Raw genomic sequence first — 17,678 nt, forward strand, 5'->3', positions numbered from 1 at the left:
CAGACTTGTCACTCAACGCAAGGATCACTAAGCTACAACTTGCCTACGAAGAGAGCAATCAGTGGAGAAGGATATCATGGTCAGAAGAATACTGTAGAAGGAACAAGAAGAAAAGGAAGACGATCAACGCAATGGCTTGATACTATCAAGAAAACGGAGGTGAAGACCCTGGAGGACCTATCTAGGCTTGCACAAGATCGATCTTCCTACAGAGCATTTATCCATCAACTTGCTATGGCTCGAGATGGAGCTGAAGGTTGTTAAAAAATAATAATAATAGTAGTAGTAATAATAATAATGCTGAACACCTTAGTACTTAGAAATAGACTACTTCTACAGAACAGGCTGCCTCACAACTTAGACAGATCGTGTGCTAACAACTTGGCTAGTAAGCAGGCAGGGCCGGCTCCAGGTTTTTGTGGGCCCTGGGCGGAAGAGTCCCGGTGGGCCCCATCCACACGCAGACACACACATACGTACACATACATATACATATTTAAAGACAAACTCACAAAAATACGTATAGAACTGACATATCTATACAGTCATATACACTGACATACATAGATACACATCATACATGCATACAGACAAACACAACACAACTCTGCTAGATACATACATACAGACACACACAGCTCTGCTGGATACATACACACATAGCTCTGCTACATACATACACAGCTCTGCTGGATACATACACACATAGCTCTGCTACATACATACACACATAGCTCTGCTACATACATACACACATAGCTCTGCTACATACATACACACATAGCTCTGCTACATACATACACACATAGCTCTGCTACATACATACACACATAGCTCTGCTACATACATAGCTCTGCTACATACATAGCTCTGCTACATACATAGCTCTGCTACATACATACATATAGCTCTGCTACATACATACATGAATCTGCTACATACATACACACATAGCTCTGCTACATACATACACACATAGCTCTGCTACATACATACACACATAGCTCTGCTACATACATACACACATAGCTCTGCTACATACATACACACATAGCTCTGCTACATACATACACACATAGCTCTGCTACATACATACACACATAGCTCTGCTACATACATAGCTCTGCTACATACATACATGAATCTGCTACATACATACACACATAGCTCTGCTACATACATACATGAATCTGCTACATACATACACACATAGCTCTGCTACATACATACATGAATCTGCTACATACATACACATATAGCTCTGCTACATACATACACATATAGCTCTGCTACATACATACACACATAGCTCTGCTACATACATACACACATAGCTCTGCTACATACATACACACATAGCTCTGCTACATACATACAGACACACACGTAGCTCTGTGGGGCCCACACACACAGCTCCAGGGGCCAGCACATACAGCACCGGGGGGCAGGGCATACACCTAAGGGGGGAGAAGCCCATACAGCTCCCCAGGGCCCATAAATCGGGGGCGGGGAGGGCACATACCTCTCAGGTCACGGTGGAGAGGGGGCCCACACAGCGCCGGAGAGGGGGCCCACACAGCGCCGGAGAGGGGGCCCACACAGCGCCGGAGAGGGGGCCCACACAGCGCCGGAGAGAAGAGCTGTGCTGGGGGTCGCTGGCTGGCACTGCAACTCCTTCATCTGTGGGACTGAGCAGGCCGGTCGGTAGCTCCGCCCACAGATGAAGTACAAACCAGGAAGTCTGCGCGCCTTAAAGGGACGGCGCTGCAGATTCCTGCCGAGGACTGCGGAACTCGGCCCGGGGGCACCAGAACTGACGAGGCCGAGTGGGCCCCCCCGGCTCTCCAGGGCCCCGGCATTTGCCCAGGTATGCCGCGTGCTGACGCCGGCCCTGCTCTGACCGCACTTCAGGACCATCCATTTCTGAGCTAACAGCTTGGTAGAGGGAGTTGCTCTGTCCCTTTAAATATGGCACTGCACCTGCTGTACTCCCTATATTTCCTCCTCATTAGAGATGAGCGAATAGTGAAATATCCGTGTTCGGATTATGCTTACCGAATACCGAGTACTATTCCAGTATTCAGCACCAGGGCCGGCGTCAGTACCTGGCACACCCGGGCAAATGCTGGGGCCCTGGAGATCTGGAGGGCCCCACTCGGCCTCATCAGTTCTGCTGCCCCTGGGCCGGGGCCCACTCGCCTTAGTCAGTTCTGCTGCCCCCGGGCCGAGTTTCGGGGACGGCAGTCCTCTGCAGGAATCTGCATCTGCCGTCCCTTTAAAAGCGCGCAGACCACAGTGTTCTCTGTGTCCTCCTGGTTTGAACTTCATCTGTGGGCAGAGCTACCGTACGGCGTCCTGCTCAGTCCAACAGATGAAGGAGGCGGAGTGCCAGCCTGCGACCCCCAGCACAGCGATTCCCTCTGGCGCTGTGTGGACCCCCTCTCCACCGTGACCTGAGCGGTATGTGGGACACCCCCCCACTCAATGTGTATGTGCCCTCCCGCCCCCCCCCCCCCCGATTTATGGGCCCTGGTGAACTGTATGGGCTTCTCCCCCATGAGATCTATGCCCTGCCCCCCCTCTCTGAAGCCATATGTGCTGACCCCCGGAGCTGTGTGTGTGGGCCCTGCAGAGCAAGGTGTGTGGGCCCCGCAGAGCAAGGTGTGTGGGCCTCGCAGAGCAAGGTGTGTGTGTGTGTGTGTGTGTCTGTCTATATGTATGTATGCAGCAGAGCAGTGTGTGTGTGTCTGTCTATATGTATGTGTGTGTCTGTCTGTATGCAGCAGAGCAGTATGTGTGTGTCTGTCTATATGTATGCAGCAGAGCAGTGTGTGTGTGTCTGTCTATAAATATGCAGCAGAGCAGTGTGTGTGTGTCTGTCTATATGTATGTATGCAGCAGAGCAGTATGTGTGTGTCTGTCTATATGTATGCAGCAGAGCAGTGTGTGTGTCTGTCTGTATGTATACAGCAGAGTGTGTGTGTCTGTATGTATGCAGTAGAGCAGTATGTGTGTCTGTCTATATGTAAGTATGTATGCAGCAGAGCAGTATGTGTGTCTGTCTATATGTATGTATGCAGCAGAGCAGTATGTGTGTATCTGTCTATATGTATGTATGCAGCAGAGCAGTATGTGTGTGTCTGTATGTATGTATACAGCAGTGTGCGTGTGTGTCTATCTGTATGCAGCAGAGCAGTGTGTGTGTGGCTGTATGTATGTATGTATGCAGCAGAGCAGTGTGTGTGTCTGTATTTCTGCAGCAGAGCAGTGTGTGTGTGTCTGTATGTATGCAGCAGAGCAGTGTGTGTGTGTGTGTGTCTGTATGTATGCAGCAGAGCAGTGTGTGTGTGTGTGTGTGTGTGTGTGTGTGTCTGTATGCAGCAGAGCTGTGTGTGTCTGTCTGTATGCATGTATGATGTGTATCTATGTATGCCAATGTATATAACTGTATAGATTTGTCTGTTTATATGTATTTTTGTGAGTTTGTCTTTAAATATGTATATGTATGTATCTGTGTATGTGTGTGTGTCTGCGTGTGGATGGGGCCCACTGGGACTCTTCCGCCCGGGGCCCACAAAAACCTGGAGCCGGCCCTGGGTCAGAGGTCAGGAAACAGTGGTTACTCTATGTTATTTCCCATCTGAAATGACAGCACCAGTTTTTTGCAAAAGGTGGAGAAACTCTTAAATCAAATGTCACAATACCATTTTACACATTTGTAAAAAAAAACAGCATAATAAGAGTTACATCACCAGATGTATATATACTGTGTATTATACAATCATAGAAAACTGTCTAAGACAAATCTTAAGAACGCTGCTCGGGTCTGTACATTTCCTATTAATGTTGAATCATAAACACAGTGTCGGAACTGGAGATATCTCACAGCAGAGGAAGTCAAGATGATTTCCTGTCAATATTCTCATCCACTGTAGTCAGCATTTATCCACACAATGGCTGATAACAGAGAACATAGGAAATTCAGAGATCTTGACTACATAATTAAAATATAAACATACATATTAAGCTGGGTAGGGATTATGTCAGGTCAGCTTTGGTTGCTAATTCTTTCAGCGTTTTGAAGCCTTTTTTCAGCCATTGACTTCAATGAAGTCAGTCGAAAACGCTATTAAAATGCAGGTATAAAAAGGATTGCATATTTGCTGCATTTTTAGTTGCTTTTTTGCATGCTTTTTTAAACAGCAGTAAATGCTATAGCATTAGATAATCAAAATCTATTTGGCCTCAGTGTCAATATGAGTGTGAAATGCCCCCTGGGCATCCCTGGGGCACATTCATATGGTAACTATGCTTCTGCATTGTTTACAGGTGTATTAAGCATATTATAATGATTCTATGTTGATGTTATTTGATTCTGATCCCTTTGTTTGCACTGGCTTAGTTTTGCCTTTGTGAGACTCCCATACTTTCACATCTTGGAGGCATTATTTAAACATCCTGTTATACTGTCTTTTGTCTTTACAAATACATGTTTACATATTTACCCTATGCATTACACTACCATTCTTACTTTGAATGTTATTTCTATTCTAAGTGTGTATACCTTTACATCTTCTATTTACAAGCAATGTGATAGTTTGATTCAGACAACAATGTTTTTATTTTGTGCCCTGGGTCTGTTTTTTACATCCTACAAATTCCACAATTTTCTCTTTTTAAACGATTTAAATAGTAGGGATGATCAAATACCTCAAATATTCGGCTTCGCGAATATCCGACGAATAGGTCACCGCTATGCGAATATTCGATGCGCAATGTAAGTCTATAGAAAGCCCGAATAGTTGCTATTCGGCAACTTTTCGGGTTTGCCATAGACGCATTGACGATTCGCAAATAGTCGAATAGCGGCGACCTATTCGGCGAATATGGGCGTTGCCGAATATTTGAGGCATTCGATCCCTATTAAGTATGTATATCCCTTTGAATTGATGTACCAATTAAGGGTTTTTACATTTATCATAGGAGAAGGCTCTCTTTTTTTTTCTGTCAGATCTATAGAGATAGGCTGGAGTCACACGAACGTATGAAAAACGGTCCCATTCCCATCCAGGAAAATAATTAAATTGTAATCTAGGGTAAGGGGGTGTCTGATAGATGCCTCTCCATTACTAACCCTTGGGCTTGATGCCAGCTGACACTAAACAGGTGACATCATCCCCAATTACTATTCCTCTGATTGCCACCGCACTAGGGAAAATCGGGAAGAACCGAGGTGAAGAGAAGAGCCAGAATTGAAGCATCTAATGGATGTGTCACTTCTAGCACGGCTGCGGGCTGCTATTTTTAGGCTGGAAAGGGCCAAATAACCATGGATTGTCTGCTTTACCTTGGGTTGTGCAATTATGCAGAAATTTCTGCATCCAGATATTTAATGTATGCACATACCCTGAGGATAGATATCCACAATGACGCGCATTTTTGACGCTGTGTATTTTCTCTGCATCAAAAATGCAACGTTTTACAGTACAAGAAAAGAGCATAGGATAAATAGAAATCTCCTGCCTACTGTGCTTTTTATGCTGCGTACTCACCTGTGATGCGTTTTAGCAAGCCACAGCATGTTCAGTTTCTTTTGCAAGATTGTAAAGTATTCTGTGTGAAATTTCCCCATAGACTTGCATTAGATGCTGAAATTACCCAGGTAAAAAAATGCACTTGCGTTTTTGGTGCCTTTTTGAGGTGGAAACACATGTAATCCACAAATAATGATATCAATAAGTGGAAGTTTTAAAATCAAAACAGTTTTATATAACGGATGACACACCAAAGAGACAAAAACAGTAGTGTCAAAAACGCAATAAAAAGGCAGACACAAAAAAGAAATGACAAAACGGAAAGTTGGGGAGATGGTGCAGAAATTCTGCAGAGTCAAGAACTCAATGGATACTGATCGTGCGAACTAGAGATGAGTGGACCCATGGAAGGTCCGTTCGGCGGGTTCTGCCAGACTTTAGATAGTTTGGTTTGTAACTTGGACTTGACCTGAACCCCAATGGAAACCACTGATTGGGCAGTTCGGGTCTTCGCACCACATGCAGCCAGCCATAAACAGATCACTTCCAGGGGAGAATGAATGCGGTTTTTCCTATTTATTTAATTTTGTTTGGATCACGCTGTTGTTATCCCCAGTGAGAGCCGTTCAAACACTGCAAGTAGCTTGCACAAGGCTGAGCACCGAGCGTAGTCGAGCACAGCAATGGTCGCGTGAGTGGTCAACATACATAAAGCATCCGAACTCTGTTTTGTTTTGTTTTTTAAAACAAGTTTGTGCTATGTACTGACACCGAACACAAAACCTCATCTCTAGTGGGAACGAAGCTGGGTCTGTGCGCACTGGGAAAATGTGTTTCTGAAGTAAAATCCTCACCCTCTGGCAGAATTCCGCACCTGCAAAAAAACGCACCAAAAACGCACCCAAAATCAGCATTTCGTTTTACCGCGGTTTTGTTCCTTTTAAGCGGCGTATGAAATTAACTTTATTTAAACATGTAGTGTAGACAAATAACACACAAAAAAGCAGCAAAAATGCATCCAAAAAAATATTGAGTATTATGGCTTTGGCGATGGCCGGATATAAACACTGAACAAACTCTTTGATGCTACTGGGAACTTCCATAATCAGCACTAGGGAAACCTTTCGTAACTACAAGAAGGTTTCAAGAAAAAAAACATAAAAAAAACAATTTTTTTTTTCTAAAAAATTAAACTTAAAAATGTTTATTCCCCCCCCCCCACAATGCACATTTGTTATGTGTTCAGCTTTGCTTGTAAAGGTAGCGCCACATGGGGCAGTTGGTTAACCTACTCGTCGCCGGGCAGTCGCGGGTCTGGTCAGGCGATGTCATAGGTGGCCTTGCCCAGTTCCGTTACCCCGAGGAGTACAGTAAATGGTGGGAAAGCGGGGTATTTGGGAAAGTTTGTCGTGACGCCACCTGTGGTATGCGGCCAGGGAGTAGCCTCTGCTGCAGAATTCCTCGCCGGGCAGGTGTTATGGATGGTTTAGCTCCCCACAGGCGGAGTGGGTCCCGGGTGGATCACGAGGAAATGGCAGTCCCCGGGCAGCGCCGTAGCGCGGGGCGATGGCGTTGCTAATCAGAGTCTGAGTCGGCAACTGCGGTTCCAGATTCTTTTACTCAATGCTTTAAAGCTGCACCCAGGTGCTGGTCTCTGCCGTCGTGGGCTCCGGTCAATCCCAAGCAAGTAAGGGGGTCACCACTGGTGTTTGAAGAGAGAAAGAGAGAGAATGTACTTTTCCTAGGATGTCCCCCTCAGCAGTTAGGTACCCTGGCTGAGCTCCCGCTCCAAGTCACGGGCCTAGCAAAGTCCAAGTTTTCCAGAGAAGTCTTGTCAGAACGATGGTCCCGACTTGTCTGAATGTTTGAGTGTGTTGCGCCTACCTCTACTCCCAAGTGGACACCGCCCCCCAGGTGGCTGGCTTAAGTGACTGGGGAAGTCCCATGCATAGTGATGGCCCCCCCCTTTCTACCCTGAGCCATCCCACCCTGTGTGAAGGCTCCTAAGCTGTTTGTAGCGTGTGAATGTGGAACACCAGTAATTAACCCCCCCTTACCTGAGATGGATACTGCACCTTAATTGAGGTGCAGTATCCTGTGGCAACCAGAGTCTCAAGGGCGCCACATTCCCCCAAAGCAAATGGCCAATGTCTGATACATGCTGCTTGTGGATCAGCAACATGAGTCAGCTGTCAGGTTCACTTAAAACTATAACTCATATGGATATTTTGAAGGAAAAATAAAAAAGTTATGGCTCTTAGAAAAGTAGGAGGAAAAAAGAAGAGTGCAAAAACAATAAAATTGCCCAATTATGAAGAGGTTAAATTGTAGAAAAAAAATGTATTCCTGGTCACACCTGGAGTAGATTTCTGATTATGGCACACAAACGACCTAGTGAGATGACAAATTCTGATATGGCGCATAATACTCTTAGGCTACTTTCACACATCAGTTTTCTGTATTCAGGTACAGTCCTTTTTTTTGCCGTATCCAACGTTTCCGGTTTTGTTGTGCAAACCGGAGCAAACCGGACCCACCGGATCCGGTTTTAAGCGGATCCGGAAAAAAACGGATCCGGTGTGTCCGGTTTGCATCCGTTTTGCATCCGTTATGTCCGTTTTTTTACGGATCCGTTTTTTAAACACTAAACAAACAATTAACGAGTTCCGTATTCTGATTGGCTATTGGGAAAATATAGTATATATACAGTATTTTGAAGCATATATTACAGAATGAAGACAGAGACAATCAGAAACCATGGATGCTATTCTTGCAAATTACACAAAGATCACTGCAGATTTTATATTTGAGGCAAATCGCTTGGCTATCATCGTCAGAGAAAAGGAGCGACAGCGAGTGAGGCGTCAGCGACATCGACGCTTTTGGATCCATCCCCTGACTGCCCAGAGACTGACACGTGGGGTGTTTTCAACCCTATACCTGGAGCTCCGTGGAAACCATGAAAAATTCACAAGCTATGTCCGGATGGCAGTGAATAATTTTGACGTCCTCCTTGGCCTTGTTGCGGACAACATACGTAAAACGGACACCTTCTGCCGTTACTCTATAACACCCGAGGAGCGTTTGCTGGTTACGCTTAGGTAAGTTTTTTTTTTTCGAACTGTATCCTCCTGTAAATTGACTTTTAACTGTAATGTGTTTGCTATTATTTTTTTATAATTATTGTCTTTCCTTTACAGATTCCTTGCAACTGGAGAGTCGCTTTCGTCCCTCCACTACCAGTTTCGACTAGGAATTTCCACCATCTCGGGAATCATTAGAGACACTTGCCAAGCCTTGTGGGATTGCCTCCATGAGGATTTCATCCCCCAGCCCACCAGGGACAGATGGCTTGCAATTGCTGAACAATACTATAACATTTGTCAGTTTCCAAATTGCCTTGGCTCAGTGGACGGCAAACATATAAGAATTGTGAAACCTGCTGCTTCGGGGTCAGAATACTACAATTATAAAAAGTATTTCTCAATTGTCCTAATGGCAATAACGGATGCGGACTACAAATTTATCTCAGTGGACATTGGCGCATATGGGAGATCCAATGACTCGCAGGTCTTTAAAATGTCCCCAATGGGGCGGCGAATCTATGGGAATACTTTTGATTTCCCTCCTGCAAGACCTCTTCCTGGCACATGTGAGCCCCCAATGCCCTTTGTTTTTGTGGCCGACGAAGCCTTTCAACTCTCCCAACATCTATTGAAGCCATATGCAAGCCGTGGATTGACGCAAACACAAAAAATATATAATTACAGATTATCCAGAGCCAGAAGAATGGTGGAATGCTCCTTTGGGATACTAACCAGCAAATGGCGAGTGTTGTTAACAGCCATTAATTTAAACATTGAAACTGTTGATGAAATAGTGAAAGCATGTGTGGTACTGCACAATTTTGTTTTAACAAAGGAACCTTTGTCCTTGGATGACCAGAGTTTGGAATCCACCTCTTTGACTGACTACACCAGTCCTGGATTTAGGAGTAGTGTTGCCTGTTCAACAATCCGTGACAAATATGCTGACTATTTTGTGTCCCCAGAAGGTAGAGTAGATTGGCAAGATCAAATGGTATAAGATTTTTGTTTAGTTTTATAACAAATAAACATAGTTAAAAATAAATTAAAAAATATCTTGTTAACCTTGTTAATTTTAATCTTTCACTCGCTTTAAAAATTTGTAATTTTTACACCGTCAAATTACAACATGTTATGTTTTTGTATTACCTTTATTATTAACTTAACTTGCAAAATAATATTACCCCCCAAAAAAACCAAGAACAAATAAATACTTTTCAACAAAAAACTTTTATTTTTATTACATACATAAATTATAAATTGGTATATCTTGGGCTTGGGGTGGAGATAGTACTGGAGGGGCTGACAGGTGGGAACACACGCACAGTTGGAGTATTGAGGGTGGAAAGTGGTGTTGGTGGTGGTGGTGGGGAAGTAACAGAAGGTGAAGGTGTGGTTGAGAAACCAAGAGGGAAACCAGGAGATGGGATGGGATTTGGTAAGGATTGAGGGGTGGAGTGGAGGGATTGGGAGACAGAAGAGGTGGCGGGTGAATTAGTGGCTTGAGTTGGGGTCATGATGGGTGTGGAAGGCGAGATGTGGTAGTGGGAAGGAAGTGTAGGGGCAGATGTGGTTGGGAGCTGGTACTGGGCCGCAGGCTGGTACTGGGCTGCAGGCTGGTACTGGTCAGCAGGCTGGTACTGGGCAGCAGGCTGGTACTGGGCAGCAGGCTGGTACTGGGCAGCAGGGGGAGTAGGGACAATGGCTGGAGGGGGGGCAGGTGCTGGAGGAGGGGTGGGTGGAGGTGGTTGGGAGGAAACCTGCGCCAGAGCCTGCCGTGTGGCTTGCATTACATGCATCTGCTGGTCAGGAGATAGCTTTTCCATGCGCTCTAGTACGGCTTGAAAAAAACAATGATTGGGTGATTTACTTGCATCTAAATGCAGCCTGTCCAGACGCGTGCACAATTCGTGTGTATTTTTTTCCATATTGGCATTTATGAAGCTAAAAGATGAACGATTTTGTTCGGCTAATAATTGAATGGCGTTCTGGAAGGCTGCATTTAGATGCAAGAACTCGGGCGCATAGCTCTTTTCCTGACCCCTATGACGCTGACGCCCAGAACCCAAAGGTGTTCTACTGAGGGCAGCAGTGTCAGAGGGGTGGGGTAGGGGAAAAGCTATCTCATCACCAGCAGCTTCAGGTAATGAAGTCTCACGTGAAGCTCCAGCGCAGGTGGATGGGACAGATGTCGATGGAAGGGAAGGTTCAGATGGGTGGGGTCTGTGCCTGTGTTCCCCAGTGGCGGACTGTTCAGGGATCGCTCCTGTCGGGTTCGATGCAGGCTCCTGAGTGCTGCAGACGGTGCTGGTAAAAAGAGGAAAAACAAAACAATAATTAATTTAATTGCTATACAGTGCCACTGAATAAAAAAAAAAGGCAAAAAAAAACAGACATAAAATATTATACTTTGTACATATTGTGTGGAATATTTACCTTCTGCACACCATAGTTGTCCGGAGGAACGACAACGCTCTAAAGTAACGGTACTTCGATCTGCGTCCTCCGGATCCACTCGGGGCCTGCATCTCTTGATTCAACTCCTTTTTGAAGCGATCCCTGATAGACCGCCACCGCTTCTGAAGTTTGTCACCTGAAAGTGGAAAGCACAAAGTGGTTAGTATACAACACATTACATCCTGCAGCATAACCTACTGAACTGTGAATACTTACGCTGTTTCTTCTGGCCACGAGAATTGAGCTCCCCCCAACCTTCTACCGCTGCGTGGCATACCTCGTCCCAGAGTCGACGGGTTACGATCGAATCAGCGTGGCGGCGGTCAGCCATGTTCCACAGCGGCTCCCTCTCTCTAACTTCATCGATGAGGAGGTCGATGTTGATAAATCCGGCCTCCTCACCGTCAGAATCGGGAGCACGCTGTGATGCCTGTTCAAAGAAACAAAAAAGAAATTAAAAAAAAAAAAAAATTATACCTAAATTCACACAGACATGAAAAAAAAAAAAAAAATAAAAAAAAAAACTTACACTAAGACCACCGCCACCTCGACGACGACCCTGGGACGGTCTTGGGGGAGCTCTATCGTGAGCCCTAGAAGTTGAAGCCTTTAGTGAAGGAAAAAAAAAAACATTATTTACTTATGTGTTTGGTGTGCTGTGGTAAACAATTCCTGTATGAAACTTACACTCTGACCGCCCGCTCCGTGTATTTCTCCACCCCTTCCGTCATCTTCTGGCAGCATCTCCTGTGATGTTTCGGCCACCTATGTAAATGTCGTTTATTTAAAAATTTTTTTTTTTTTTTTAAAAAAAACACCCTAAAAAAAAATATATACCTCAGTTTGTGAACCGGAGGGCGGGCTACCAGAAGACGACATATCTTTTTCTATAACAGGCCTCGCACAGCAAATGGCTTGACAAAACTGTGCCCGCAACACTGCACCTGTAAAAAAAGAAAAAACAATGTCTAAGTACATGTACGCAGCTCACAACAGTGATCTGTGGACAGTACTGTGGACATTACCTCAGGGACACTCTCCGCCACAACAATTGAAGACTGGCACCGAACCAAACTGGCACAGCAAATGGCTTGACAAAACTGTGCCCGCAACACTGCACCTGTAAAAAAAGAAAAAACAATGTCTAAGTACATGTACGCAGCTCACAACAGTGATCTGTGGACAGTACTGTGGACATTACCTCAGGGACACTCTCCGCCACAACAATTGAAGACTGGCACCGAACCAAACTGGCACAGCAAATGGCTTGACAAAACTGTGCCCGCAACACTGCACCTGTAAAAAAAGAAAAAACAATGTCTAAGTACATGTACGCAGCTCACAACAGTGATCTGTGGACAGTACTGTGGACATTACCTCAGGGACACTCTCCGCCACAACAATTGAAGACTGGCACCGAACAAAACTGGCACAGCAAATGGCTTGACAAAACTGTGCCCGCAACACTGCACCTGTAAAAAAAGAAAAAACAATGTCTAAGTACATGTACGCAGCTCACAACAGTGATCTGTGGACAGTACTGTGGACATTACCTCAGGGACACTCTCCGCCACAACAATTGAAGACTGGCACCGAACCAAACTGGCACAGCAAATGGCTTGACAAAACTGTGCCCGCAACACTGCACCTGTAAAAAAAGAAAAAACAATGTCTAAGTACATGTACGCAGCTCACAACAGTGATCTGTGGACAGTACTGTGGACATTACCTCAGGGACACTCTCCGCCACAACAATTGAAGACTGGCACCGAACCAAACTGGCACTGCAAATGGCTTGACAAAACTGTGCCCGCAACACTGCACCTGTAAAAAAAGAAAAAACAATGTCTAAGTACATGTACGCAGCTCACAACAGTGATCTGTGGACAGTACTGTGGACATTACCTCAGGGACACTCTCCGCCACAACAATTGAAGACTGGCACCGAACCAAACTGGCACAGCAAATGGCTTGACAAAACTGTGCCCGCAACACTGCACCTGTAAAAAAAGAAAAAACAATGTCTAAGTACATGTACGCAGCTCACAACAGTGATCTGTGGACAGTACTGTGGACATTACCTCAGGGACACTCTCCGCCACAACAATTGAAGACTGGCACCGAACCAAACTGGCACAGCAAATGGCTTGACAAAACTGTGCCCGCAACACTGCACCTGTAAAAAAGAAAAAACAATGTCTAAGTACATGTACGCAGCTCACAACAGTGATCTGTGGACAGTACTGTGGACATTACCTCAGGGACACTCTCCGCCACAACAATTGAAGACTGGCACCGAACCAAACTGGCACAGCAAATGGCTTGACAAAACTGTGCCCGCAACACTGCACCTGTAAAAAAAGAAAAAACAATGTCTAAGTACATGTACGCAGCTCACAACAGTGATCTGTGGACAGTACTGTGGACATTACCTCAGGGACACTCTCCGCCACAACAATTGAAGACTGGCACCGAACCAAACTGGCACAGCAAATGGCTTGACAAAACTGTGCCCGCAACACTGCACCTGTAAAAAAAGAAAAAACAATGTCTAAGTACATGTACGCAGCTCACAACAGTGATCTGTGGACAGTACTGTGGACATTACCTCAGGGACACTCTCCGCCACAACAATTGAAGACTGGCACCGAACCAAACTGGCACAGCAAATGGCTTGACAAATCTGTGCCCGCAACACTGCACCTGTAAAAAAAGAAAAAACAATGTCTAAGTACATGTACGCAGCTCACAACAGTGATCTGTGGACAGTACTGTGGACATTACCTCAGGGACACTCTCCGCCACAACAATTGAAGACTGGCACCGAACCAAACTGGCACTGCAAATGGCTTGACAAAACTGTGCCCGCAACACTGCACCTGTAAAAAAAGAAAAAACAATGTCTAAGTACATGTACGCAGCTCACAACAGTGATCTGTGGACAGTACTGTGGACATTACCTCTTCCCTGGAGCACTGGACTGGAGGACAGCAGAAGTTGAAGTCAGGAACGAACGGCAGGAGGTGTGTAGAATGTGCTGGATCCTTTTATAAGTTTTGTGATGATGAAAAAAAAAAATTTGCGCATGCTCTGTTTACCAAACCGGATGCGGTCACCGCATCCGGTTTAAACCGCATTGCGCCGGATCCGGCATGCATAGACACCCATTGTATACAATGCCGCATTGCGACGGATCCGGCAGAATGCGGTTTTTTTAAGGGGCAAAAAAACGTTACATGATACGTTCTATCCGGCCGCCGCATTCAATTATTTTGCCGCATCCGGAAAAAACCGGATGCACCGCAAAGCCATCAGGTACAATCCGGTTACAATGCAAGTCTATGGGGATAAACCGGATGCGATACCGGATCCGTTTTATCCTTTTTTTTCCGGATTGTACCTGATGGCAAAAAACTGATGTGTGAAAGTAGCCTAAGAGAAATGCCGGTCCTGAAAAATCCCCCAAACATGTGCGCACTAGAAAATGGACTTTTCTTAAGAAAAATCCGCATCCTCTGGCAGAATATTGCACCCGTGCAAAAAAACGCAGTAAAACCGCATCCGCGATTTTGCTGCGGTTTTTCCGCGGGTTGGTCCCTGTAGTTTTTTGCCATTATCTATGGCAAAAACCACAGGGACTTGCAGCAAGTGACATGCTCATTAATTCCGCAGCGGAAATTCCGCAGGTAAATCCGCATGTATAAGAAAACGCAGTGTGCGCACAGCATTTTTTTTTTTATACCCCTTGGTTTTGCTGGGGAATGACTGCAGAAATGTTAGACATATTTTCTGCAGCAAATCCGCAGTAAATCCGCAGCGTGCGCACAGGGCCTTAGCCTGTTTCTGATTAGTGCCAAATTCTCTGTTGATTTGCGCCTTTTTTATGTCTATTTTACATGTGTTACCTTTGTTTTTATTTATGTTCACCATTGTAGCGGGGTTTTAGTGTTCCAGAAAGCCATGGAACCCATAGGGTGGAGGGGCGACATGACTAGAGGGAAGGGAAGGAGTGATGGGGTTAATGGAAACAGGAATGGTTTGTTTATAAGGCAGAGTAAAGGGATTGGTCGGTAGGAGGAGTTCCCTGGAGGAAGAGGTGGGACAGTTGAGGGGTGTAAGTAAAGGACTTTGACTTACCCCCTCTCTCTTGACTTCCGGATATGGAACGATCTGACTGGAGAGGTTCCTATAAGGTGTCAGGACGTCACCTTCTATTTCTCCATGGAGGAGTGGGAGTATTTAGAAGGACACAAAGATCTGTACAAGGACGTCATGATGGAGGTTCCCCAGCCCCTCACATCACCAGACTTCCGGATATGGAACGATCCGCACGTGCGACAGGATGGCTGCTACCCGGGAGCAGCGGATTCATCATGGCAGTGCACGGGCCCCTGGCAGCGCAGTCCCACGTCTTGGCTGCTGGGGGTTAACCCATTGGCACTTTCCCCTCGCTCCCCTGTCAGCTGCGGGCGGCGTCCCCCCTCCCTCATATCTCAGGTACTTGCCGTCTGCGGGGGGAGCGAGGAGGAGATGCGAGAGCCCCTTCGGGGACCCTCCGCGGTAGGACGTGGGCAGGGCGGTACTCAGCTGCTGCTCCGGCCGCGGGAGGAATCTCCGTCCGGGCCGCGGCAGCCGGGAGGGGGGCGTGGCTTGGCTGCGGCCTACTTCCGGTCCGAGCCGCGGCCTGGATTGCTGGATGCGGCGGCTCCCGGACGGGGAGAGCGCCCGGCGGTGACAGAGGCCAGCTTTACCCCTCGCGGAAGGCGGGGGGGGGCCGCGGAGCTGCAGCCAGTGGTGGGTCCGGCACCAGGGCAGGCGGGCCTGGGGCGACGGGTGCCCAGGAAGCGTCGGTGAGTGGGGGTGACGGCAGGGGCCCTGCAGTTCCTGCTTGGTCACCCAGATCAGGTTGCAGCTCCCGGCCGCGGCGGTCTCCCCCAGGAGGGGGAGGGCCCAGCGGACAGAGGCTTTCATGGGGCCCAGGAGGGCTGGATGCGGCGGCTCCTGGCCAGGAGAGCGCCCGGCGAGGACGGAGGCCAGCGTTACCCCCCCCCCCCGCGCGGGTGGAGGGGGGGGGGGCCGGGGGGCTGCAGCCAGCAAGGGGTCCGGCACCAGGGCAGGCGAGCATGGTGCGACGGATGCCCGGGAGGCGTCGGTACGTGGGGGTGACGGCGGGGGCCCTGCGGTCCCCGCCTGGTCACCCAGAGCAGGCGTGCAGCTCCCGGCAGCGGCGGTCTCCCCCAAGGGGGGGAGGGCCCGGCGGACGGATGCCTTCTGGGCCCAGGAGGGCAGGAGGCTGGCGGCTCTGGATGGGAGTCTGCTGGCAGCAGGTCGGGCCACAGGTACCCCCTGTCCTTGCAGGTAGCAAGGGGGGGTCAGGCCAGAAGATAAGGCCCGCGGTGGCAGCCCGTAGGACGGGACGGTTTCCGGGGTTGTCGCCGCGGGACAGAAGATGGAGCTTGGAGGATGGTGCCCACGCGGCGTACCAGGAGGACGGCCGTGGTGGTGGCAGCGCTTCGGCGGCGTCTGCATTACATGAGCCAGAGGCGGTCGGCTCCAGCGAGGAGGAGGAGGAAGCAGCGACGGATGAATCAGACGTCCGGATGGCGTGATTTTTATTCCAGGATATGCCGGGTCGCGGTTGGGTGAGACGGCCGTGGATTTGGCAGGGCTGGGGGGGGGCGGCTGCGGACACGGCAGCGCCGAGTGGGTTGGTGTTTTGACCAGGTATGGGGTTTACTGAAGTGGTGTATACGGTTGTGGAGAGTGCGCATGCACCGCCGGCGGCATGGACGGGATCGGTGGTTAGTAGGCGCAGGTGCTGCAGGCAGAGTGAGGGCGCATGAGGCGGCAGGGGAGCATTTTCGGGCAGAGGCGGCAAGGGCTGTGACAGAGTGAGTGGTGAGGAACGAAGAGGGGGATGAGGTGGTGCGTCTGGCTGACAGTGGCCAAGTGTGAGAGGTATGGGTGCTTCAAAGGCCCGCTGGGGGGGCTCACTTGCTGGAGGATGTGAGGGATAAGGTTTGAATGGGGAACGTGTAGCAATAGTTTCGCTGCTCCCCCGGGAACAGTTTCACCTGGATTAGGTTAAGCCAAGTGATTTCAGGAAGGATAAGTAGAGGGAGGGGAGCGCCGGTGGAGGCTCACCCTCGTACATTTGCAACGTGGCTGCGGGCATTTGCGTTTTTTGGCAAGGGTATCGGGGGAAGGAATTGGGTAATTGGTTCGGCATGGTTCGGTTATATGGATCCATTTGGGGTGGCTTGTTAGGTCATATGGCGGTTTAGTCTGGCTTCAGTACGCCGAGTAATTTCAGCAAGGGAAGGTGTTGCGTGCCAGTATGCGGTAGGATCATACGGGCACATCCTTATGGCTGCAGTGGATGGCGGCTCCTAGTCAGCCCCCCCCCCTTTTTGGGGGGTAGTTGGCTGTTCGGGGCTTGGAACCCCGGCGACACGGACGATGAGGGTTTTTTGGGGGGAATAGAAGGATGGGTGGTGCATACTTGGCGCGGACGGTTGTCTTAAGCATAAGTGTTGGGTTGTGGTAAGGAACATAGTAATTCTGCGTCATTCTATTTATATTGGTGGATCTTTGCCTCCTT

The 17,678-nt window shown here is 47.9% G+C and overlaps 1 protein-coding gene across 1 annotated transcript; it reads right to left on the reverse strand.

The window, feature by feature from the left end:
* Positions 1-9,831: 9,831 nt before the first annotated feature.
* On the reverse strand, positions 9,832-12,015 carry LOC142310329 (uncharacterized). Its single transcript, XM_075347843.1, has 6 exons — positions 11,915-12,015; positions 11,765-11,842; positions 11,607-11,684; positions 11,294-11,507; positions 11,057-11,213; positions 9,832-10,927 (listed from the first exon to the last, which is right to left on the reverse strand). The coding sequence occupies exons 1-6, from the start codon at positions 11,954-11,956 to the stop codon at positions 9,874-9,876; spliced, it is 1,623 nt and encodes a 540-aa protein (XP_075203958.1). The 5' UTR covers positions 11,957-12,015; the 3' UTR covers positions 9,832-9,873.
* Between the last annotated feature and the right edge of the window lie 5,663 nt (positions 12,016-17,678).

This window comes from Anomaloglossus baeobatrachus, chromosome 5, assembly GCF_048569485.1.
Source record: "Anomaloglossus baeobatrachus isolate aAnoBae1 chromosome 5, aAnoBae1.hap1, whole genome shotgun sequence".
Taxonomy (NCBI): domain Eukaryota; kingdom Metazoa; phylum Chordata; class Amphibia; order Anura; family Aromobatidae; genus Anomaloglossus; species Anomaloglossus baeobatrachus.

Excerpts from the sequence above, each read along its gene's own strand:
- LOC142310329 (XM_075347843.1), bottom strand. The coding sequence starts at position 11,956 with ATGTCGTCTTCTGGTAGCCCGCCCTCCGGTTCACAAACTGAG. Across the intron at positions 11,843-11,914 it reads CCTCCGGTTCACAAACTGAG|GTGGCCGAAACATCACAGGA; the intron begins GTATATATTTTT and ends ACATTTACATAG. Across the intron at positions 11,685-11,764 it reads ACGGAGCGGGCGGTCAGAGT|GCTTCAACTTCTAGGGCTCA; the intron begins GTAAGTTTCATA and ends CCTTCACTAAAG.